Genomic DNA, 26,669 nt, shown 5'->3' on the forward strand with positions numbered 1-26,669 from the left:
CACTGTTTCATTAAACACCGCCTGCTCCATGATCACTAGTATGAGAAATAAGTCATGCTTCAAAACGTCAATGTATAGAATTTAATCTTCATTGTAGGTATAAGCCAGGTTTGATCTGATCCTGTCTCAACTTCTCCAAGACGAATTTTTTTTACTGATCAATCCAGGCACAATGACATCTTGTGAATTTCTATGGTATACCTTTAATGCACTAACTGCAAAGAGGTGTGGAAAATAATCCTGTAACTATCACATTCTTTTCTAAGGAAGAGTTGTCCGGATTATGATCAACCCTTGCAGCTGGCGGTGTGAAGAGATGGAAAGGGTGGCTGGTTTTTCTATTGTGAATGGTGGGCAGATATTTTCACCCAGAACATTTTTGCTTTTTCTAACACTTAGGACCTAAGTATTTCAGAAATTCACCAGCTGGCAGGCAAAAATACCTTTCTGGCTTAATGTTTTATACCTTACGAGGTATAAAAGAACAAACAATTTCATATTTTTATTTCCTTTGACTTTTTGATTGTAATATTTTTCTCTCTAGTCTTTTCCCTTCATGATAAATCACACTTCCAAACTTTCCTATTACATGCCCTTTGCAAAAATTTTATGGTAATTTACTATTTCAGGCAAAAGGACATGCTTTAGTATCTCAGAAAAAAGTTACTTTTGTAATAAAAAGTCCATTCAGCCACCTAAAGATTAAAATTGATGATAATATGTACTCTGATGTAGCACTGAGGATTTATGTAGACTTTTCCCAGTCTATTTGCTATAATGAGAAAAAAAATAAGGTAATAAAAATAATAAAACACCACTTATCAAGCTGAAAAACAGTGAATCCCAAAGCAGAAGCCAATTAATAAAAATTGCTGTGCCTTAAAATTAGGGAAAGTGTTATTGATATAGCTGGTTTGTATTCTAATCCAGGCTGATGTAAATATTTTACATTATCTTATTCATTCTGAGCACTGCCAAAATTTGATATTTTAAAGTGAGTTTAAGCACCAAATCAAGCTTTTCAAATCACTTAATTTTGTTTCCTGACAACATAGGGTTGTGAGGAATCTGTTTTTGCCTAAAGTACATTAAAGACGTAAAACATGTCGAGAGAAATGGACTTTGTATTTTGAATCCCTAAAGAGTATTGTTTTAAAGAAAATAAAGCTGGGGCGCCTGGGTGGCTCAGTCGGTTAGGCGACCAACTTCGGCTCAGGTCATGATCTCGCAGTTTTTGAGTTCGAGCCCCGCGTCGGGCTCTGTGCTGACAGCTCAGAGCCTGGAGCCTGCTTCAGATTCTGTGTGTCCCCCTCTCTCTGCCCCTCCCCTCTTCACGCTCTGTGTCTCTCTGTCTCTCAATAATAAATAAACGTTAAAAAAAAAAATTAAAGAAAATAAAGCCACTAAAATGTTAATCCTTCCAAATTTTGACATCAGATTTCTGCTTCTCCTGGCAGATACCACCCGGTTGTGCCCTGATAATATCTGCGCCCTCCCCTCTCTCACATGAATGGGATTTTTAGTCAGGCCCGCTGTCCCTCAGAAGAAAAGCTATGGTTCCCAGCCCCTTTGTGTTTCTGTGTGTATGGCAGTTTCTGGGAACCTTCTTTATAAGGCAGTTAGTCAGGCTGTACCCTTGCTTCTTCTTTCCTTCCTCTGTTTTGTAGCTTGGGATGTGAAGTGTTGGTGCAGCAGCATCTTGTTCTAGGAGCATGTGAGCCACACCCAGAAGATGGTGGACTGGAGAGCTGGAAGGGGCAGGCATCCCTAAGGGCTTCCTAGGACAGGGCTGCCACACAACCCTGGCTAGACTCTCTCTGGACTTATTTACACGAGAAAGAGATAAATGTCTGTTACTCAGAGGTGAACCTAATCATAACCAATACACTCATCTACTAAAATACAAATAGCAGAGCAAGAATTGAATTTGATTAGAGGGAAAACATAAGCAAAATATTTTTAAAAATTAAAACGGGTTTGTATTCTTAAGTATCTGAAGTATTTTCTGGCAACTATCTAATTTCTGGGGAACGCAGGCTTGCTATGATTATAAAATTCTTGTGCCTTGTGGTAATACAGCCAATATGAAACAAGTTAGGTTTGTAACAGGTCTTTAATCTTTAAGCCTTATCTAAGAGTGTATTATTGAAGATTATCAAAAGACCTCCTATAGAAGATCACTTCACTATAAGAGTGCCATGAAGAGGTTCTGGAGAACTGCATTATGAAATGCTTCTAGTATATTTTCTTGAACAGTTTCAAAAATCAATTATTTCTCAAAAATAAATATAACTAGAAAGCTTTTATGATTTTTAACTCATTTTTAATCTACTTTATAAATACTGGCATTACACTTTGACCCATTATCGGCTTCAAATTTTACAATGCTATTTTTAAAAAGCATTTTAAAAAGTTGTCTTCTATCCTGTTTCCTTAAGTATATAAAGAAGGATGTAAGGGCCAGATTTAGAGACTGGAAGAAAGGTGCACGACTTGGAAGGGCTGCTCAGGAAGACAGAAGTTAAGGTGCAAATTTTACATACTGAGTCTTCGCTGGATAGGTTTGGGTTCATGGGAACATAATTCTCTTCACTGTCGTGTGAGTCACTGCTTGAAGTTGTGCTATGCACTGAATCCGGTCGGGGAGACAAGGGAAATCTAGAGGAACTAATTAAAGAGATTACCGTTACAAACCTAAACCTTGACAAAATTTCTAAAATCACTTCCAAGATAAAAATGAGTGATCGTTTACATTCTTTCACCAACAGTCACTAAAGTTTACAATCATTTATTGTACACATTTATCCATTACAACTTACTGCAAACCCTCAAATGCACACCTAATATTTATAGCTATATTGTAAAAAGTAGGCCTTTGGGCATCAAATTCCTGTGTAAAACAAAAGAAGTATTGCTAATGATTTGGGGGACAAGTAGAAAGTCACAGACATGAAAAGGAAGATTTAAGTTTCTATTAAATACAGCTACCTATATGTAAACATAAAACATGAACACATATTTAACACAAGTTTATAACTTCACATATCCTTTAATTACCTATATATATTTGTTTGTTTATATCTCTGTATAAATACATAATTTAAATATATAAATTACATTTATAATCTCTGCACCCAATGTTGGCCTTGAACTCACGACCCAGAGATTAAGAATTGCATACTCTTCTGACTGAGCCAGACAGGCGCCTCTTCTATGTACATTTTAGCAAATTTTGATTAAATAACCTCTGCCAAGAAACTACCGTATTTGCCAGATCAGTAGTTCTGAGAAATTTCTAGCCTCATGAATGCTTTATACCCTTGAACATTACCAGGAACCCTGAGGAACTTTTTGTTTATATAGGTTGTATCTATTTACTGTATTACAAATAATAGAACATTTTTTTTAAAACCCAGAGTACACAAACACACATTCTATTTATTAGCTGTCTCGGGGATGTGATCATACGTTACGTGGTCCCTAGAAAACTCCAGTGTGCACTCATGAGAGAAGCAGGAGTGGAAAGGCAAATGCCATCTTAGAATCTTAATGAAAATAGTTTTCACCTCACAGAACCCCAAAAAAGGGGGGGGGGTCCCCAGACTATACTTTGGGAACCACTGTTTCAGGTATTTTCCATCACAGTGAACAATCAAGGTACACATTTCAAACAAAGACTTACTCTCGAGCAAAACTCCTAGTGATGGGAGATCTAACTGGGGCTTGCAATTCTTCCCATTCTGGCAAAGGTTTTATTTCTAAAGGTGCTGGCTTGGCTGAAACGAAAGAGAGAAAAAGAGGCTTCAGTACACAGACATTTGAAAAACAAAACAAGATCCTCTATGTCTCTACTTATGTGTTATAGCCAAACACACCTAAGACCAATGGTTTCATACATGAAACGAAGTTCATGGGTGTTAAATGATTTGCCCAAGGTTACCAAGCTAAATAATTAGTGACAAAAGCTAAATCAGGTAATGTTTCACGATTGTTGATTCAAAGTCTAAAGCTGTATTACATCATGTTGCTCCTTAATTTAATATTTTATGAATATAAACTAAAGAAAGGGCAATGTGACCCAATTCCTTAACAGTTAATTGATGTACAGATTTCATTACTTCCTTATTTCTTTTTTTTTTAATAATTTTATTCTCAAGTATGGAGATTTAATCTATGTAAAAACATTTCTATTCAATATTGAAGCATCAGTTGTACAGCTATACGTATGACGTACAAAAAAAAGTATTAAATACAAAACTCCGATAAAATAAAAAACTGAAAACAGAATTCACTAAATCTTTTAAATTAATTCAAGCCCAGTCTGAAAACAAATAAAAGAAAGCAATAATATTTTAAGACTCACACTCAGCTGAGAGAAGGCCTAATTAAACAATTACCTTGAATTTTCAGCTTAACTTAACCAACAATATCCTTTATATCAAATTAAATAATAAACACACTAATAATATTCTTATTAGCCTGATTTATAAGTGGTCTTTGTTTATTTACCTCATTATCACAATAGGCAATTACCACGCTAGTGCATACCACAGAGCTCTCATTTTTTTCATGAGAGTGAAACATTTTTCAGAAGAACTAAAACAATATTACGTGTTAATGCTAATTATATTTTAGGAGATTATTTAAACATATTAGGTAAATATTCCAATTACATTTCATTCTGCCACTCCAAAGAAAAGTTTTCATTTTTCTAGGTTTCCTTCTTCTAGTCTTTGTCCATATATAGACATACTTTTACTCAACTCGTATTTTTAATCAACTATGTTATAATTACAATCAAACTATAAAATAGGTGGTCATTTTAAAGGGCAATGTCGATTCACTGCGGCTTATAAGTATTTTTGTCTGTTCAATACGAAAAACTCAGTGCGATTTTCTGAAGACTAGATTAAATTTAAATCTTGCTCATCTATACCCTTAAAATGGACCAGCACAGAATACTGTGCTAAGTGAACGTATTTCTTTAACTCCTTATGTTTCACTTTTTTTGAAACCCAAAGGCTAATGGCAGTTTAGCAGTCAAATTCTAAATAATGCCATAAAATAATGAATCTATGGAAGTGATTCTGTATTTTGTCTTAGAATAGAATACATACAACATTATATATAAATAAAGGACACATTTGGAACTCACAAGTAGCTAACAAGCTTAAAGAAAACAATGCACTGATGTCTAAAAGGTTAAGAGAATAATGTAAAAGAACAAGACTGAATACCATGTATTATCAAACTTAACATGCTGCTGTTAATGGCATAACAAGTAGACTTACTACGTCTATGGAAAGACAATGGGAAGACACACATTATGGGAAGCATTCACTTTAGAAATAACGTGCTAGGAAACTTTATTTACAACAGCGGTAGTATTTAAGTCTCTTCTCCTTTACTTTTTAAGAAAAAACATCACAAAATAAAGAAATTCCCAATGCCCCATCCAGCATGCGGTGCTAAAGTACATACCCTTTCTTCTTGTAGCAAAGTCACCTATGGTTTGTGAATCAGTTCGCTCTAAACCAGGGGGTTTGGGTCTTAAAATTTTAGGACTTTGACCTAATTGGTAAAAAGAAGATGCTCTTAATATAATGTTATTTTTTAATTGGAAAAATGGATTCTGTAAAAAAGCCACAGAGCCCTGAGCAGAAATGTCACACCTCAAAAGCATAAACATAAGTTTCATTGTGGAGAATATTTTAACCTTGCCACACATCACTCATGCTCAGTCCAAGGGAAAGGATGAAGCTGCATGCAACAGGGTAACAAGCAAAGTGTTATAAAAGATGGCAGGGTGTTCGTGGGGGTAACCAGCCTGGTTAGTGGTTATCTTTACTTGGGGGAAGGGAGGAAAGCCATGTGCCGTGTTACTCTTCTAACATGCCTTAGAAAACCGGACTAAATAAAAAATTATAAAATACCTCCATCAGACCTCAAGTACATCTTTTCTTTGAAGTCTGATGTCTGATATGAAAGTACCGGGGCATACTTCCCAATAGTATTATTTTCTTAATTTTATTCAGGTGTTTAAATAACCTTAATCTGACTATTCCTTTACCTCTTGACCAAAGCCCTTTGAGAAAAGCAGGTTGATGCCATGGTGTTTGCTAGTCCAACATTAAAACCAAGACCGACATTTGTCTCCCCCTGGGTATACTGGTAGCTGCCTGGTGACATAATTTTGCAAGGATCAGAAGCTAGGTTCTGGAACTGATGACTGTCTAGCTTTGATTTAAGTATTTGAAAGCATAAATTCAGTTGCCATTATTTTCTTTTCATTTACTCTCTGCCACATGTAAGTACTGCTGAAAAGCCTTATGAAAAGTACAGGGTTAACACCAGCAGTGACCTCACTTATTCCCACAGGAAGCTTGGACGCTAGAGCAGCAACATCGTTTAAATCAGTTATTTGATTATTAAATCAGTTATTTACTCTCTTCTCAATGGCACCAAATTTACTTCTTTTTTGGCAATTACAAAATTTAGTCGACATCTAATAGATGGCAAAATCAGAATTTGCCGATTAAATGACAATATCTACCAAAGGCTAAAAGTTTCTGAAAGTATGAGTCTCTAGGTTATAAAATAGGAAGAGTTCTCTAATGAGCCAATTTTCTGAGTTAGGTAATTAATACCTTGAGTTTATTCAGAAAGGGGGCAGGCTTAGTTTAAAATGTGAGTGATAAAATTTGAGGCCATGATCCTACCCCTAATGTTGACCTATCCAGGGCCGCCAATGGCAGGTCACTTTCCTAAAACAATGGAGGATGTCAGCTTTTTATAAACTCCCCAAAATAATGTACTTCCCTTCAAAAAAAAAAAAAAAGTAAGAGGCAGAGGGTAAGGTTTACTACAGAAAAACACACTTATTTTACAGCCGAAAGGTTTTTACAGATCAAATCCAGCTTCTTCATTTTATGGATGAGATACCCTTAAAGGATGAAAGAGGTTAAGGAAAGAGGTTGCTTGGGTCACAACATTAACTGGAGGCCAAATGAAGGCTTCCCCTAACCTCCCACTGCTGGTGTATGCTCCTGTGCTGTCCACATTGTCTATCCCTTTGGGAAGAGAAAATCCGAAGAAACCAGTGTTTAGAGGTCAGTTTTGAACTGCTAAGTTCAGTTTGAGATCTTACATCTACTTAAAGCCACACATAATTGATTCGTGAGTAATGTGACATTTAATAATTACAAATTGCTTTTCAGAGCAACTTTTGGTTTGGTGGTGTTCACTCAGTGTCTTTTGTTTTGCTCCTTTTCAGCAAGACCCACCTTCATTAGCTCTCAGCCTCCTTCCGAGTTTTCAGTGTGGTTATCTCCCAGTGGTCACCCTCAGCCTCTCTCAACTTTGCACCCTCAGTTATGTTCATCTATGTTTACAGTTAAGTACTCAAGGTCATGTGACTGCTAAATCCACCTGCCTGTGAACTATCCATTCTTCCATTGTCTGACAAGTCCCCATAGTGATCTTTCTAATACCTGACCCTGAAATGATCATCTCTTCCAAACCAATTCTACTTTTTTTTTTTTTTAAGTATTTCAAGGGTACTCCTTGGTTTTCTTAATAAAAAATACTGTATTGGAGAGTCTGGGTGGCTCAGTTGATTAAGCGTCCGACTTCAGCTCAGGTTATGATCTCACAGTTCGTGGGTTCGAGCTCTTTATCGGGCTCTGTGCTGACAGCTCAGAGCCTGGAGCCTGCTTCAGATTCTGTGTCTCCCTCCTTCTCTGCCCCTCCCCTGCTCGTGATCTGTCTCTCTCTGTCTCTCAGCAATAAATAAGTGTTAAAAAAATAAAAAGACAATATTGTATCAAGTGCGGTTTTAAAAGTGTATTTATAAAATTTACCTGTATTTTCCACTTCATGCAAAGCTTGAGGATGATTTTGGGGCTCAAGTCGCAATGTGGAAATGTGGCAGTGAATTGTAGTGAGTCACTTAGGCATTTTGTTAGCTTTATTTCTTTACATCCCTCCAAACTCAATTTGACATTCATGTTCCGGAAAGAAATGAACGTCATACCCAAATGAGAGCCCAGTTATTGCTTATGAGGAGAGAAAGGTGAAAACGGATCCAAGGTGTTGGTATGCCTGTTGTGGCCCTGTCTTCTCTACTGTCTACTGGCAAATATTTGAATGTTTCCCTGATTGTTGGAGAAAAGTATGAAATAAGAAGAAATAAGAATAATAAAGTAAAGGCAAAAATAAACCAACTTTGGAGATACATTGATTCTCAAATGCTGAGAGTAAGCAGAGGAACTCATTTGAGCAGTTAACTTTTAAATCCAAGGCAGTTTGCAACCTGATTTTAGCTACACTAAATTTGAACAGATAAAGCAACATTATTTCTTTTGCAGACAGCGGTTCACTACTGGCGAAATTCCTATTGGGCTTTAACCCTTGAGGGGGTCAATCTCTGGATCATGTGACTTGTTCCCTCATTTGGAGTACAAATTAATAAATCTTCACCTCTGGTTTAGATCTTTCCCTGGAGATCCTAACCTACACCTCCGCACAACGACCCCATATGGATATTCTGCCAGCATTCACACTACATGTTCAAAACGGAATTTATCCCTTGACTCAGCACCACAAACCTGCTTTGTTTTCTCTATTAGCAGCTGCCATGGCAGATCTCTTAGGAGTCATTCTAGCTTCTACTTTCTCTCTAATCTTTATTCTGTAAGTTTTAATTTATATTTATAATGACAATAGTCTGTTTTCATTTACCTAAGAAAATAAAAAAAACTGCAAGTCTGAAGTCCATTCTTTAAACCTCCCTGTTTTTAAAGTGCACTTCACTTACCTGGTTTGTTTCCCTGAAAGTGATGAGCTCACACTGTATGGCTAAATGCTTTCCACCTATATTCTAAATGCCCTTAAAACTTGTAAAAATCACTTAAGTCCCCAAGTTGAGGGACCATGAGAGCCAGGAAAGGGATTTTGTTATGCCTTTACCCATCTAATCACTTCTAAACCAAGGCTTTGAGAACCTTGGATTTGGAAAACTGAGCGAAGCACTCTCTGAGGAAGATGCTGAAAAAATGTGATTTTTATAACATTTGAGAGAATGCAGGTTTTTTTCTTTTTTCTATCATATCCTTAAATCTTAAACTGAGCTTTCTAGGGGCTAACCTGATTATGTTACTTGCCTGCATAAAACCCTTTAATGGTGTACCCAGAATAAAGCCCAGACTCATTAGCATGGATTATAACACCCTCAGGATCAGGCACCTGCAAGGCATTTGGCATTCCCTCCTCCATTCATACTTTACTCCCGTCCTCCCTTCCCGTCTGATTTCCTCCCTCCCACTCGCGACTCAGCCAGTCCCATCTGTCCTCTTTTAAAGGATCTGGGTATGCCATTTATTCGGACTAAAACAATCTCTGCCATCCTCCCCTCCTCTACCATCGTTTAATTGCCATTCACCCCCTCAGACTTTCCTCAGGGGAGCTTAGATAACAGTGCCAAAAGCTTACCTCAACCACAGTCCTTTCCACGCTAATTATGATAATGTGTTTACTTTTCAACCTCCTCCACTAGACAGTGAGCTTCTTCAGGGAAGCCATTTATACCTTCCTTGTATTCGAAGACCCAAGACCCAGCAAAGACTATATCCTATAATGGCAGGCATGTAAATCTATGTGGATGAACTGCAGTTCTCTTACAGCTGGTGGTGTTTAATCTGATCAACACCATAATTTTTTGTTGTCCTTTAAATGGAAACTAAGAGCAACTGAATGTTGTTTCAAAAGTTGGTCACCCCAAATATGGTCAAGGAAGTCACACGAGGTCACGTTTCAAATAAGCAGATGCAATCTTTTTTGGAAAGTCCATACACTATCAAGTATTATTTTAATAGGCACTGCTTACATAAATTCAGCACAAAGTAGAACATTTATTTTGTGTATAATTACAGGTTTATCTTAGCCTAAAATATTTACTCTTCTGCAGTTTTACAGATCATTTTGTTTCCATTAGGCATCTCGAAAATTAAGAAAGAAGAAAGATAATTCACAACATTATTATCCTCTGCTAAATTCCAAAAAGTAATCCGGGTAGTATCGTGAAAAACTTTTACACCTGTTTTAATAGTCTCATTGTATGAAGAGGAATATAATAATGATACTTATATATTGGAAGGTAAAGAATTTTCAGGAAAAAAAAAACCCTGCATGTAAAAGTTATGCTATAAAAATGCACTCCATTGTTCTAAAAAGTGTGTATTTATTTAAGTCATCTCTATACCTAATGTGGGACTCAAATTCATGACCCCAAAATCAAGGCTCTCATGCTCTTCTGACTGAGCCAGCAAGGCTCTCCAAAAATGCACTCCATTCTCATTTCTTTTAAATTCTAACTCTAAACCAAAAATCTGACTTGAGATTCAAACTTAATACTTGTTTATTAAAAATCTAGTTTTATTTACTAGTATCATTCATCCAACTCCCAAACATTTATTATAGTATAAAAGTAGTTTTTAAAGAGCATGTTGGGGCACCTGGGTGGCTCAGTCAGTTAAGCATCCAGCTCTTGATTTCAGCTCAGGTCATGAGATCGAGCCCCGAGTCAGGCTCCATGTTCAACATGGAGCCTGCTTGGGATCCTCTCTCTTCCTCTCTCTGCCCCTCCCTCGGCTCATGCTCAAGCTCACTCTGTCTCTAAACAGAGTGAATAAATAAATAAATAAACATTAAAAAAATAAAAATAAAAAGTATGTTAATTTTTAGTCACAGTCAAAAACTTTAAAAGATCTCTTGAAAAAACATTTAGAGCCCATATGTCAACTGTGCCAAAAAGACCCATCTAGGGAAGATCCTTGGGACTCATCTTCTGGATCTGGACTGGTCTTCACCTATACTGAGGTGAAGACCTGAAGATACTTTAATCAGACTAATGTACAAAAATACCAGAAATAAATCAAAATCAATACAATAACTAATGGTCAGAACTACTGCAGAAAGCCATGGATGGACAAAGCTGAAGAAAACAAACTATAAAGATAGCATCTGAGGCTCAAATGGCTGCCGCGTCATGTTAGAAGGAGACTGGATGGAAGTAGGGGGGACCTAGGTCAGTGCAGTGATTAAATATGGTAGGTTCATGTAATGATTTACTTTAAGAGAAGCCACAATAAATACAGAAATTTCTAAAACTTTATAAACTTGATTTTCAAGTAAAATATAAATTTTAGTTGAAGCAATCAAAACAATTTGCTCTGCATTTACAATGACTCATATGATCTTCTATATTTAATACAATCTATATAAATTATGCTTTTTCTCCTCTATTAATATACCCAAAACTTGGTTCAAAACAAATACTATCATGACAGAAACAGTATGGCTGAAAATATAGCTACCACAAGTTGGGTGACGGGCAAAGGGTCCATGAAAATACATTAAACATAAATGTTAAGAACATCTATGTATTTCTGAAGCTTCAGTTACCCAGAAGTATTTGAAAAACGTATCTGAACTGCTAACTACAGCAGCTGACATCTATATTTGGGGTTATAAACAAGGCCAGAATGTCACTCATTTGTTGCAGACTCTTCTAAAGAAGACAATCACAGAAATTGGTTATATTGGGTGTTGAACCAGTTATATTGGGCTTTGAAACGAATCAAGCCATATTTGATAGAATTCGGTTTGCTAATTATGAAGTTTAGTTAATAAGAGATACTAGAACAATAGATTGAGACATGTATCTGATGTCACAAAATGTGAAAGTAAAACAGACTCATCTGCTGCTATGCATGAGAAGAATTTCATGAGAAGAAGAACAAAAAAGACATTTGTTTTACAGCTTAAGTTTTTAAAGACAAACTGCTCCAAGATCTTTACTTGGGTTTTAAAATATATTTTTCTTGAATCGCTTTAACTTTCTAAAGTGAGTTGACAAACTGCCAAGTTAAACAGTCTCTCATGCTTCCTTTCTTGTATATTTATTTAAAAAGTAGAATAGTACTAACGAAAAGCAAAACCTTATTTTTTTTTAAATTACTATGATTTTAGTAATCTCTTTACTGTTTTGCTAAACCAATTCTTCTTGATTTTGCCTAAACTATATATTTTATTCTGGGTGCTTTCTCAGTTCATTTTGCTAAGCATAGATACCAAATAAGCAACTGGCCAATGAACTCAGGATTGTCTCTCAATAGTTCACTTAACTTTTAAGACTGAACACAACCTCCAGAAGTAACTAAGAACCTACTTTGTTCTGTTCTACTATAAAGTCACTTCAGGTTGGTTTAGAGTACTGGGGCAATTAATCTCTAATGTACTTAGAATATACTGTACTTTCACCATATAAATAGGGAGGTATAATTATACATATATGTAATATAAATGATACATAGCATACATGCCATATTATCATGATATATACATAGGATAATACATATTATAAAATGGGGTACACGAGCTGTCAGACCTAGAGAATACTAAAAGATCTTAAAACTTTTCTAACATATAAATAAGGGGATCTTTTGCATATTGTATGCAAAGAAGAAAATGACTAAAAATGTCTAAATAGATTTAAAGACAAATGAGGACAAAGAGAAGCAAAAGGAAAAGTTGTCAAATAAAAAGCCTGTGATGCTCACACCCTTTCTAAGGTAACTATTCCTGACTATGGCCCTGCTGCTGGGGCTGTCTGGGTGGCTGTGGGTGTTGCGCATGGTTATCTTTCCAGCTGTGAGACCAAAGGTGGGCAGCTGACCAGTGGCAGCCAGTCTATGGGCTGGCCTGCAATTAATCACATGGTCTGGTGTGAAAAGACAAATAACAGCAATCGGATTATCCATGAGCACTCTAAAGTGAGTGAATAATGATCAAGGCAATTAGCAGCAGATGTGGAAGCTGCAAGGGCACTAAAAAGGGGCCCTGAGGCAGAACCAAGGCCACAGAGGGGCACTGTAGGCCAAAGCTCTAGGAAAGCAAAAAATTGTGCAGAGGATATAGAACAGGAAACAGAAAAGAAGGAAATAATGTGAGATAGAACAAAGCAGATGCAAAGACTTCCCAGAGGACAGAAATGCAGACAGCAGGACAAAGGGACAGTCCCCTGGGAGTGCCTCTGTTTCCAGTAACTTTCTCATTTCAGCACAGGACCATCCTTACTTACTTAAAGGCAAATAAAACAAAAATCATTTTCTTCGTATACCCTGAGTGAGTCTCACACTCTGTTCCCCACAATTGGAACTTAATTAGAATTATTATTAATGATCTAAACCCAGGTTAATGAGAAATTTACACAAATATTACATGCTCTTAAAAAGCTATATACAGCACATGAGACTTTTCAAATGCGCTGAATTCCCCAGAAATGGTGCCAACTTATCACAGAGCCAATATACTAACTTACTTCGTTGTCAAGATTAAATCACACTAACAGCATGCTGCAGCACTGCTAGTTGTCTGGGTTTTAACCACTCAAACCCAAAACCTGGGTATGTATTACCAGTTTGAGAATTTTCTTTTATATTGAGTTCTTAGCAAACCATGCTACCTTAGAATTTTATGTTACTTAGGAGGGCCAGTGTGAAAGAACAGACTAGAAGCATTTATAATAACCCAGCAAAGGCAGAATAATTTTTAAGAAGTCATATGGACTGGAAAAAATTGTGCAAGCAACCTCATTATTCTTAAACAATTTTAGCAAATGCACTAATAATCTCAAATCTGATTTGATATTCTATATTCTGGAGAAGAGGTTACAAAACAGCAGTCAAAGACCAATCTAGCCTATAGAAGTGTTTGGTTTGGTCTGCAATGTTTTTATTTGGTTGTTTTTAAATTAAACTAGCTGATCGAACTCCAAAATCAAAAGATAATACTTATATGTAAGTGCTGAAATTTTTGGCTTCTTTTGATACATCAGATGATTTGCCCATATGGGCCCGTATTATTTCCACAAGTCAACAAAGGATTATAGCCAAGGAGTTAGTTATTCCATTTAGAATGGACAAGTGCATTCCAGTTTCTCCTAATTTTCTCCTGTTGCTTGCCAAATCTTGTGAGTATTTCAGTTTGTAACCTCTGCTCTAGAGACAGGAGGCAGAAATCTCACCTGGGCCATCAACATACAATAATTATTAATCTACAAATAGCAACACCACACATGAACAGATTGATAACTAAGGTACCATGAAATACTTCAGAATTTCTAGTCCCAATTCCATTTTGGATTTAACGACAGTTAAGTGCAGATCTAAGCTGGCAGTCCCTGGCCCTTTCACTATGCCAAGGCCCTTCTTACCTTTTCTGTCGGGCTTGAGGTTCCTATCCACGGGGGGTGGTTCACAGTCTGCAACAGGAACTGGCCTGCGGGGAGGGGTCTTTGGGCTGGACCGGAAGCCCATATGAGCTGGAGGAGGAACTTGCATTCCAAACGAAGAAAAATCAAATGTTCCCGGAGTCATTGGCACATAATTTGCTTCCTGAATTGGTTCCGTAAAACTGCTGGAATGTTGTCGTGGAGGAGAATTGGGATTCATTGGGACATAATTTTCATCCAGTTCTTCACTTGATACACTTCCCACTGTCAATATATTTTTGATTTTCTAAAACACACATACATTAAACAAAAACTATTATCAAACAGGAAAACACAGTTGTAAGTTACACCTATTCATATGGATCTGAAAGGACTTTTATTTCATGATCTCATTTAGTTTCAGGGCACTAAGTGTGAAGATCCTGACAATGAAACACACTTGATACCAAGGTCAGTTATACTTACAAAGTGGTTATGGAAGCCTTCAAGTGAACTAGATCTGTCACTTGGAAATGTTCGTGGAATATCATAGCAGTCTTGAGAACTAGCATCTAAAATAGAAAACAAACTATAAGCATTTCTTCCCATCTTTGCCATCTCTTAGGATTCTCAGAATGATCTGTTCTCTTTCTTTACACGCATGCATGCAGGTAAGCATGCACACGCGCAGATTTTTAAAAAGACGCTCACAGAACAGTATCTTGAATGGGCACATTAAACCACCAGAAAACAGACACTCACTGATATGCTAACCAGTACCAGCATTTGATTATGGCAATGAATGATTGTCTAAGCCTGGGATGAGATGGGTATTTAATGACGGAGAAAAGAAATACTTCTATTTTCCCATCTTTTGCACCACGTTGGGCCTAACTTATATCTCAGTAACCTATAATTAGATTACAGAGCTACTTCAAGTAGGGAATTAAAAACTGGTATTGAATGGCCAAATAAAGTATCCATATTAGTACTATTCACGGTGCATTAAATCTTCATTTTCTTTAGGACAGGTGGATAACTACCACAAAACACAGAAACGTTAGCACATAGTTTATAGGGTATGTGCCTCTTAAACACTGGCCTTCTATTTTTTAGGACTTTAAGAACCTCAGATTGGAACCCAGACTGAATTTTTCCCCTCTCAAGGTCTGTAATTTTTGGCAGGCTCTAGGAGATGGTATAGGACTCAGTGAAGTGGCTAGGGCAAGGGGAGAGAAGATTCAGAGCTTTAAAAATAAATAAAACCAAACAAACAACTGATTAGGACTGAGTATACTCGTTGGGTACAACGTATAAATTGCTTATCGAGGAAGGAAGGAAACGGAGCCCAACAGATGTGACGCGGAAGCAGCTATGATGGCACACAAATACAGGAAAGGGATGACTCGGAGAGGCTTTGTGGCTGGTCCTTTTCCTGCTCCTCTGTCCCATTAGAGTCTACACACCCAGGATACATGGAAAGCAGGAAAGAGGGGTGCACACTTCCTTTGGCAGGAAGGTATTACTAAGGCCATACTTCTTCAGGGATGGAAAACTCCACCTCTTTCTCCCTTCCAGCAGAGCATGCACACAGGCACTCGCTGCATGCACAAACACCCTTCAAAGGATCTACTGAGACTCTGCCATCTTCCTACATGAGTGGGTGACCGCAGAGCTGAGGAAAAAAAGGACTATCATTTACCATCATTCTATGCTGAAAAGAACAAATATTCAGATAAACAGATTTTCTATCGTTAACTTCTAACACAGTAGAAGCCAGTTAGAGCTGACCTTTTCGCAATTTGTTCAAATCCACAGTGGAAATGGTATTACTACGTGATGGTGGCATCCCTGCTGTAGGGATACAGTAACTACTGTCAGTATCTGAGGCCGTGCGTGTGATACTACACGTTTCCACAGGCGATCGGTCATGAGCCGGATGTGGTTTCGGTGGCCGAGGTGGAGGAATATCTGGAATAGTGTCTAGCTTTGACGTCTGTCCCAAAGTTCCTTCTGGAAATGTTCGTGGAATCTGATAAGTATTACCAGGTGTTGGAGGAATGTCATAACTAATAGATACATGCCTCATTTGAGTCTCTACACTTGATGTCCCAGATGGGGTATTAAAAACATAGAGTTCTCCATCTGCCTCGGTACTTGATGGAGACACCTTTGGTAAAACATCGTGGGAGTAACTTCTGGGCAGGTTATAAAGGCTGGAGTCTACAGAAACAGATGCAGCACGAGACGGTGGAGAGTCATACATCATTTGCTGCTGAAAAAAGCCATTCACTCCATGTTTGCTCTGGGAGGAAGCAGGATTTTTATGAGAAGGGACGTTATCATTGCAGTCTGTTTCAGAAGAGGTGGATTTTGCAGAATCAGCATGTGTTCTAAATAAAAATTGTTAATGACAGAAAATAAAACACGGTGAAGACATAAGACTACATTTTAATAAATATATTTATAGTTTAGCAATCAAACTACATGGCTTTTTTCATTAGATTTTTTTGTGTGATCCATAAGATTTAAAGCATGAATGTTCCTTAGTTTTTATGATTATACACCAGACAATAAAACCACCACCACAAAACCACCAAAAGCATTCTCCCTAATTCCTGCCCTGTACGTGCCCACACCCCCAAATCCACCTATTAAATCCATGATCCCTGAAACACTGGAATTAGAAAGGTACAAAACTCTGAGAAAGGTAAATGATTAAGACATAGACACAAGGAAAATCATTTCCCCTGAAGAGCATGCAGAAACCTCGTGCCAATGCAGTTTATCAAGCTGGTCCATTGCTCTTTAGCCCACCTGTGGCAAATTCATTGTTCTGCAAGACTATAAGTCTAATGATTTCCTGGTATTGAATAGATTCAATGTGACCTACAAGGAGGTGGCAACTTGAAAGGTTTGTATATCTTCCTTTCTACTAATTTTCTTTAACAAACACTCAGCCAATACTATAAAGACGATCAAAATATAATGCACAGAGTTCGCCAACTCCAAAAAATAATTAACCTTGAGAAATCTCATTAGAGTATATTTAATGTTTTGGGTACATTTCCAGTCTTTGCTTTCTGTGGTATCACAAAATTTGGGTAAAAGCCAAAATGAAGCTAATGATACCAGCACATTGCACTTCCTTAACGGTTAACAAGATACTTAACCTCTTGTGAGTGATGTCTAAAGTCTGGTAGGAACTTGAATTTAATCTTTTAAAATGTAACTTGTGAGAGTTCTTTAAGGTCTGATCTTCCCTGATCTTTTAGTAACACCTAGCACTATGTATCACATGTATTTATTCAAACTCTCCACCGCTGGTGTCCCGGAACCCATACTGTAACATCCTCACTGCCATTCTCCCTCGCTGATTACTCCCTTGTTTCACTGACTGGCTCCTTCTCCCCGTGTCTCCACCCGGGAACAGCCAACAGAATCCAGTCTTCTGGATTCTGATTCTTGACCACACACACCATTTAAAAACCCTCCTTTCTCATGACTTCACATTCCACTGAATGCTGATGACTCCCATCATCTCACCAAACTCTTGAGTCCCATATTTTCACACTGTTCAAACATATTTCTATATGGTTACCCCAGTGTTAACCCTGCTTATGCATACCAAGCCAAATTCAACTTACTTACTCTCAAACTGATTGTCCTTTCTGACTTGCCATGAAAAGAAATGTCTTTATCCAGATTCTCTAGGCTCAAAATGCAATCAGCGTTGACTCACTCTCTTTGATCTCCACCATCCCCCTTCAGGCACTGACTCCTTCTTCCTAACCAAGTAACTATTCCCTGCTCTGTTCCCACTGTCCCCACCCCAAGTTCAGGTCTGGGTCTCTGCTAAGATCCACACCACCGAACCCTCCTAAGAAGTCTCAGTGGACCTCCTTCCTCCAGTTTCTCCCTCTTCCAGTGAACTCAAGGGACCATACTGCGAGGCTGCTATACGGTCAGTATTTTCAGAACATGGTTTTCATATCACTCATCTATTTGGAGAAAATACTGTTAAAGGTCCCAGCAGGCTGTGGGAACTACAAAAAAAGCCCACAAGCAACTCCACTTACCATCCCTGGCTATACCATCCCTGGCTGAGGCTATACCATCCCTGGCTCCACCTGACATGCACTGTCTTATGCCCTACTCTCCCCCAGTGGAACCCTCTACTCTGGGCAGGCTTTCCTCTCATTTGCTTCCTCTGGCCCCTCACTCTCACCTTGTCTTTCTCTCAAATGCTTTTTATGCAGATTGCTAATGACAGGGTCCTCTTCTCTCACCAACAAGGATAGTTCAAATCCTACACCTCCTTGGAAACGTTTCACCTCCCATTTTAAGAACACGTGCACTGTCCCTTCTAGGAATTTCTAATGCATCTACACATATTCTAAATTTGCACTTCATTTAATTCAAACACGTAGGTTAAGAGAAGCTAGAAGCACAAGTAATAAGTTCCCTGCTCTTGACTAGCTTATGGTTTAGCGAACAATAAACTATATATAGCAAACTATTTCCAATTCTGTGATAAAAGGGAGGCATGACCAGGATGCTATGAAAACCCACAGAGGCATTTAGTTCAGGCTGGGAGTTTGGAGGAATGTTTCCTAGAGGAGTAGATGTCTGAGCTGAATCCTGAGTCCTGCCAGATGAACAAGAGTTTGCAAAGCAATTCTCCTGCCTTCACCTGCAGACACTTAATGTTCGCATGTTTTGACTTCTTCATAAGCTTTGCTTGTATACTCTGAGGGTGACTGTATCTGAGGCGGCTTATGTAGTTAGTCTGTTCCTTCACAGCACCTACCAAGACAGTGGGCACATAGTGGGTACTTCATAAATATCTGTCAATTAACTGTCACTTCTGCAAAATACATAGATACAAAATCTATCTGAGCAGGGATTCTCAGCATAATTTCTACTATAACAGGAAAGCTGTAACACCAATGAGATCAATGAAAGATACCATATAACAAGAAAATGCACTGAAAACTGTGACTTAGCTATTGGCTTTTAAAAAGTTGATACTGAAAAATAATTGTGAATCTCTATAAAATAAAATCTTAGTTAGTAGCAGAGGTAACAAAGTTGCGAATGTATAATTTTAAATACTCACAGCAAACAAGCAAAATCAAGTTAGAATTTGAGATTATTAACTAGTGTTGATTTATAAAAAGATTTTTGTTTGTTTGTTTTTGTTTTTGTTTTTTTTGCTCTTACAGGTAAAATCCCATTACAACAAATATCTAGAAACCCATCTTTGGAATGTCTGTATTCCATTATCTCGGGGAATCATTCACAACAACCTAATCTGTGGTTCTTGACAAATTCTATATAAAAATTGTTGAACAAGCACTTTGTACCATCTTAGTCCGGTAACAGTCACTTTCTCCATGAAAACAATCACAACAATTTTTTGTTATAAAATAATGCTTAATATCCAATCACTCCATTTAAAAAGCATCTTTCACATCTACTATGTAATTCCCACTTTTATATTCCTCAAGTGAGGACATAAATATCCCAACATCACTAGTTGCCACCACACTGCTGATGGCAGACACGGGTTCCCTGGTCTTCATTTTCTGGCTCCAATTCTGTTACCTCTGGCCTTCCAATTAACAGAAAATGACAAGAGTGATCAAATGAAACTACTGCACAGCTTAGAAGAAAAGAAAGAAGCAGGAAGGGAGATGATGGGGAAACCAAGGGTTTGGGGAAGGCTTTATGATACCTTTGGGCAAGCACTGAAGTCCACAGATTTGTTTCTACTTAGAAATGTATAAACTCAGAGCTTGAGGTAAGCTCTGCTTCACGGCTAGGTACGATGACTGGAAAGTTTTACGGTTTTTAGCAATATACTTGATTGATTAGATTTCATCAAATTTCACTAAAACCCAATTTATATATTCCCATAGAATTTGCTATATTGGGATTTTACCTGTATAATTAATTTCTCACACAGATCCAAAGCAACCACAACACACTCACTGCAACGGAATCGTTTTGCTTTCAAAATCTTCTAGTAGTAGGTATTCCTCTCCTTCTTCAGAAACAAAAGATGACCCTTGGCTGGTTTACAATCACATAAGAAATGGAGCAAGATCACCATTTATAAATCAGTGCAATCTGTTAAGCAAGTAATACTGTGAGTCTGTAACAAAGACTAAGAAACAGGAGACAGATTTCTAAAAGAGCCTTGTAGGTACAAGTGTTCTTTGCCAAAGATAGTAGAGAATGCGTTTCTTCCATAAAACTCCTGAATATCAGAAACCATTAGAAGAATATAACCTGAAATATAGTAAGCCTAAACTATAACCCTAGATAGCTGGGTTTCTGTTAAGCCTTCAAATCAGAATTTAAAAAGTTTCAAGATTCTAAGTGCGCACGCACGCACGCACACACGCACAGGTATTTACCTGGTGGGTTCAGGCTTCTTGCTTTGACAGTTGATTAGCAAGAGGTAGTCTTGAGGATCCTCCTGGATGCCAACAGTTTCCAGGTGTGGTGGAAGATTAATTAGCTGATAGGGAGGAGGTGGAGCAGCGGAGGATGAATCTACCTGGGTGGACGGCGGTGCCGTGTTGACCGCCAAAGGTAAATCGGCTGGCGCCTGGGCAGAGTTGCCAGGGGGCTTCACAAGATCTGCAACACCAAAGTAGAACTGTCATCGTCTATCCCATTTTAAGGGCTGTTTCTTAAATAAAGCTCCTTGAAAGTTTGAAGACAAACTGTTTAAACACACAGGAGCGTGATAAACCATGACAATGTCAGTTAAAACAAATTCTACCTATACAGCAACATTTGTACAAGAAATTATTGGCTCTTGTCAAAGAGATAGAGATATGAAGAGTAAAGGCTCTTTCTTCCAGAGGCTATAATAAAGCCATGTTAACTTTGCCTTGAACAATCTTTAGTTTTGAGGCTACTGGCAATGAAGATGTTATATAATCGTAGCACCAGAGGTAGATTTTTTTCCATAATAAAAAAACAGTGTTTCCCATGCCAAGCCAACTTTCCAAGGAGGCCCATTTTATTATGTGGCATTTACAGGCATGAGGATCACCTCTTCACCCCATCTTTATTTTGCTGTTCATTCTTTTCCTTCTACTCCTCAGCAGACTAAGGAGAAATAGTTCTAATTCTGGGATTCATGTTCAGGGAAAGAGATTTTCTTTAATGCTTCTCCTCTCCCCTCAGCTCATAGCCTCATTTACCATTTATTGGGTTTCTGTAATATTTTCAGGCAAAAGGGGTCAGCAAGTGAGGGAGTAATTTATTAAGCACTTAACAATGTTCTGAGAAGATATATGAAGCTAGCTAAATTGTTTACAGTTAAGTAATCTGAAAACAAACTGAAAACCTAGAGATAAAATCCCACGTTAATCACTGACACAACCAAATAAATTTTCAAGAACCCAGAAGAAAAATTCTCTGTTAGTGTGGTTAGGAATACAAGACTAAAAATCCAGAAAAAGGTAAATACTCATATATGAATAAACAAATTTATTTACTGTCTGTTTATGTTAGAACAGAAAAGGCTGGCTTCAAACGGAGATTTTTTTTTAATAACAAAACATTATCTAAAAGACACTAAAAAGTGGTAAAGGATTTAATATGTTCAACCAAATAAAATCAAATGGGAGGTCATATGACCTGTCAATTCACCAGGAAGGAGCTACATGTCAGCTCTAGTTTCCCTAGACACTACAGGATAAGTCCACATGGTTTTGATAATGTCTTTATGTATTCAACTTTAATATCTGTATATGCACCACAGCAAAATTTATGTAGTTTATATTTTATAACTGTTCTTCCTAAGCACAGAAGCTCATATCATGGGGCGCCTGGGTGGCTCAGTCGGTTAAGCATCCAACTCTTGGTTTCAGCTCAGGTCATGATCTCATGGCTTCGTGGGATCGAGCCCTGAACTGGGCTCTGTGCTGACAGTGTGGAACCTGCTTGGAATTCTCTCACTCTCACTCTCTCTCTCTCTCTCTCTCTCTCTCTCTCCCCCCCCCCCCGCCCCTCATGCATGCTCTTTCTCAAAATTAATAAACTTTTTAAAAAAGCTCATAATTATAAAGCTTGAATAAACACATTAGTATGGCTAAATATAAGTTTACCTTTATTTATGGGTCCCCAAAACAAACACAAAGGATCAGAACTCCTATGCATCAGTGTGCCCCACAGGTGGTAGATGCTTCAAGTGTTTCATTCACCTAGCAGAAACTCACTAAGCACTTTCTTTCTTTCTCTCTCTTTCTTTTTTTAAATGTTTATTTAAAAAAAAATAATAAATAAATAAATAAATAAATGTTTATTTTTGAAGGAGAGAGAGACATAGTGTGAGCAGGGGAGGGGCAGAGAGAGAGGGAGATACAGAATCTGAAGCAGGCTCCAGGTTCTGAGCTGTCAGCACAGAGCCGGATGCGGGGCTCAAACTCATGAGCTGTGAGATCATGACCAGAGCCAAAGTCGGACTCAGCTTAACCAACTGAGCCACCCAGGTGCCACACTAGGCACTTTCTCTACGTCATGCTGGAAGAGATTAAGGCAAGGGGCACTCCCAAATCTTCAAGATCCATTCAACTGCAAGTGCAGTTTGGAATTTGCTCAAGCATTATGTCAGCCCAACTAGGTGCTAATTTAAGTATGAAGATTTCTTTCACTTGGAGAGTTTGGCCTGAGTACATAGAAGTTGAGCTAATTTCTAACATTTTCTCTTTGTTATGCTGCATGCAATGTCAAGTCTTCATACAAGCTCATCTAATAAAATCTAATACTTTATGCCAGGAGTTAATTCCTTCTTATTTATGAAAGGTGAGAAAAGAAAATGGTGAGAACAGAAAAATATTCTTTTGGACATTTATACAACATAATGCCATAATTTCAGTGGGAACTCATAAATACCTCATTATGTCTAATAGATGTTGATTGCCAATAGTGTACATAATGTACTCTGTGAAATGTTTTACTGTTTTGACTCAGTTACAAATATATAAAGATTTAGTTAAGAGGATTTTACATCAGTGATTCAGTAAATCCTTGTGCATTGTTAAACTTAAGAGAATTATGAAAAATATTTACCTGAAATATAAAAATTTTCAGAAAAAATATTTTCTGAAGAGCTTTCAGAAAAACCTATACAACTTCAAGGAAGAAAAGGGGGGGAGGCGAGAGGTCAGAAAGCAGTTACCATATCCTATAGGCTGTATTCACAAATACATTTTACATACTTCTTTTTGTGCCATAGACATGTGGTAAAATCGTATGATCCCATTCAATTTTTAGTTCTGACCAAAACAAAATGAAACTCAACACTGGAAACACATCACTAAATAAAACAGTCTGAAACCTAATTCTCCACTGTAACTCCTAAAGTAAGTTTTTCAGGTGGATGTTTTTAGAGATACACTTTTCCTTTAATATTTTTTCTAAACTTGATAGCTACACACTAAATGAATACAGTGATTCATCTTCAGTGTGGGAAAAGAATCACCCGGCTAGGCAATCCTTTTATCTGACCCTGTTTTATTAACACAATGGGACCATCTCATTTTTACCCTTCCATTTCTTCTACCTGTGAATGTCTAAAGTTTTTTATCCTCTTTAGAGATGCAAGATCCTCTCAATTTCTGGAAGAAAAAAAAAAGACTGGGATTCAAAGGTTCCTTTTTAAAAAATATATAGTATCTTGTTCACAATATGGGAAAGCTTGCATCTACTTCTAAGAGGCAAGAACTGGAGAGAACTTCCACTATGTTCATGAGCAAGCTCATGAAAGAAAAGACCTTTAAACAGCCATGAAAAGCAAGCCCAACCATGCCAAACAAGATGGCATATGAAGACTTAAAAAGGAAAGGGAACCGGGGCACCTGGGTGGTTCAGTCGGTTAAGAGTCTGACTTCGGCTCAGGTCATGATTTTGCGTTCATGGGTTCGAGCCCCGGGGCAGGCTCTGTGCTGACAGCTCAGAGCCTGGAGCCTGCTTCGGATTCTGTGTCTCCCTCTCTCTCTGCCCCTCCCCTGCTCGTGCTCTGTCTCTCAAAAAAATTAAATAAAACATTAAAATTTTTTTTTTTAAAAAAGGAGAGGGAACACTGCTCTGCCACTTTGGCTCAGATAATGCACTATCTTCAAAGTTTTAGTCTTTGGGGCTGTTTTACTCATATTAATTTGACTATATACTCAGCTCTGCATATTTTAATGCAAGCATTGCAGTGTGTCTAAGTACTCTCATTTCTGGTCAAAGTTAACCAATTGGTCTGAAAAACTTCTGTTCCACTTTATAAAGACACATGATTTACCCCATTCTGCCCAACAAGTAGTTGAGCAGATCCCGTTTGTTGTTTTCTGCCTCACCTGGGTCTCTAACTTACTGCTCTTTCTAAGTAATGCTGGTATCAAGTTTCTGAGAACCAAATATCAGCTTAGGGTTTGCTTATGTGTGTAAAATCATTTCCTGTGTCTTAATTCAAAAAACATAGAGTATAATTAGCATTCGTTAAAGGCCTAATAAGCTGCTGGAGCAAATTCTTAACTAAATTTTACTTAGAAAGGTAACAAGTACTGGTAAGGTAAGCTTCAACCAGCTTTTGGTGAAGAGAAGTATATTATTATGTGAAGAGAACTACAAATAATAAATTGGTCCACATGACCCTGGCTTAATGCACAGTTTTATCCTGGTTGGAACCATAATGCCCTGGTGTTACTGTCCCTCATAGAAGTCGGGTGCCTACGTAATGCCTCTAAACAGTCAAAATAATATATACAGATATATTTTTTCTTTTAAATAATTTTTTTTTTAATTTGAGAGCGAGAGAGAGAGCGTGTGAGTCGGGGAGAGGGACAGAAGGAGAGGGACAATCTTAAGCAGGCTCCACACTCAGCAAGGAGCCCAATATGGGGCTGGGTCCCATGACCCTGGGATCATGACCTGAGATAAAATCAAGAGTCGGATGCTCAACCAACTGAGCCACCCAGGTACCCCATATATACATGCGTACATACGTACATACATATATATATATATATATATATATATATAAGGGCACAAGAGCTCAAGCCCAGGGAAGCAATTCTACTCTTTCTCATTGATAAGGAGAATATTTCAAAGTTAATAGGACAGGTCCTCTGATTTTGTAACTACTGCCATACTGTATTTAGCATGTGGTAATAAAATTGCAGTGTTGCTCATGTCCTTGTCAGGAGACTAGATGAGATCCTTTTCTCTCAAGCTGGGCTACATTTGCTGATAGGATACTTTCTGGTTTCTACAGCAAAAATTTTACCTTTATGTTCACAAACAGGTCAACAGGCAAATAGGTCAAGGTTACTCTGTTTCTATTAATTACTAATTTACCTGGTCTGTTGTAGAATTTTTTTTTTTTTTGTCAAGAGATGCATTTTGATTGATCTATGCTTAATTAACTTAACAAATTAAGAGTCTATCGACAAAGATTATGCATCAATTAACATCAATCCTAAAGTAACTGTTTTCTCATTTCAGAACACATCATTTTTTATACAAGAACATTTTGTAAAGGTAAATCTAACAAATGTATACAAATGAGAAACATCAGTAGTTGCAATTTTTAGTGAAGCAACCTGCAATTTCAATTTATTTATTCAAAAATTGAGGACCTTTAATCATAGTCCAATCTATTTAATGTGTTTCAAATAGAAATTTTTTTATTTTGATGATCTCCTTAATAGGTTGTGCAAACATTCTTGGAAACTTTTTAAATAAACCCCTAGGAAGTGCTGAAAATGTCTTAATTCTTACTCCAGAGGCATCCATCCTGTCATCAGAATCACTGCGGGGATTTTAAAGATCTAGGTGCTGGAGCCCCATCCCAGGAGACTCAATGAATCAAGATCTCAAGAGCAGTAACTTGAAAATGTGTAAGAAAACAAAACAAAAACAGAATAAACTCTAGTTAAACTGGTCCTCAGGGAAATGCAAATTAAAACCACAATGAGGGGCACCTGAGTGGCTCAGTGGGTTAACCAGCCACCTCTTGATTTCCACTCAGGTCATGATCTCAGGGTCGTGAGATCCAGTCCCCTGTTGGGCTCTGTGCACAGCGTGGAGCCCACTTAAGATTCTGTCTCTCTCCCTCTCTCTCTCAAAAATAAAAATAAATAATAAAACTACAATGAGACACCAGTACACATTCATGAGGATGGCTAAAATTAATGACTGACAAGACCAAATGTTGACGAGAATGTAGATAACTGGCAGTCTCCTACACTGCTGGTAGGAAAGCAACCAGTACATATCCTATGATGTAGCAATTCCATCCATCGCTATTTACCCATAAGAACTAAGGGTTTATGTCCATCAAAAGATATATATAACAATGCTCACAACAGCTTTATTTGTATCAAAATAG

At 37.7% G+C, this 26,669-nt stretch overlaps 1 protein-coding gene across 6 annotated transcripts in view; it reads right to left on the bottom strand.

The window, feature by feature from the left end:
* Positions 1-26,669, bottom strand: part of GAB1 (GRB2 associated binding protein 1) — a 121,982-nt gene that overhangs the window by 7,642 nt on the left and 87,671 nt on the right. For 3 of the 6 annotated variants that reach the window (XM_019828924.3, XM_045055817.1, XR_006596725.1), the window contains exons 3-10: positions 20,692-20,917; positions 20,264-20,344; positions 16,061-16,662; positions 14,756-14,841; positions 14,273-14,576; positions 5,482-5,571; positions 3,683-3,776; positions 2,544-2,667 (exon numbers count right to left, since the gene is read on the bottom strand). In XM_019828924.3, the coding sequence (XP_019684483.1) occupies positions 2,544-2,667; positions 3,683-3,776; positions 5,482-5,571; positions 14,273-14,576; positions 14,756-14,841; positions 16,061-16,662; positions 20,264-20,344; positions 20,692-20,917 (1,607 nt within the window). The remainder of the gene's footprint in view (positions 1-2,543; positions 2,668-3,682; positions 3,777-5,481; positions 5,572-14,272; positions 14,577-14,755; positions 14,842-16,060; positions 16,663-20,263; positions 20,345-20,691; positions 20,918-26,669) is intronic. The other 3 variants (XM_006930848.5, XM_003984981.6, XM_003984980.6) reach the window with 3 other exon arrangements.

Source organism: Felis catus, chromosome B1 (genome assembly GCF_018350175.1).
Source record: "Felis catus isolate Fca126 chromosome B1, F.catus_Fca126_mat1.0, whole genome shotgun sequence".
NCBI lineage: Eukaryota > Metazoa > Chordata > Mammalia > Carnivora > Felidae > Felis > Felis catus.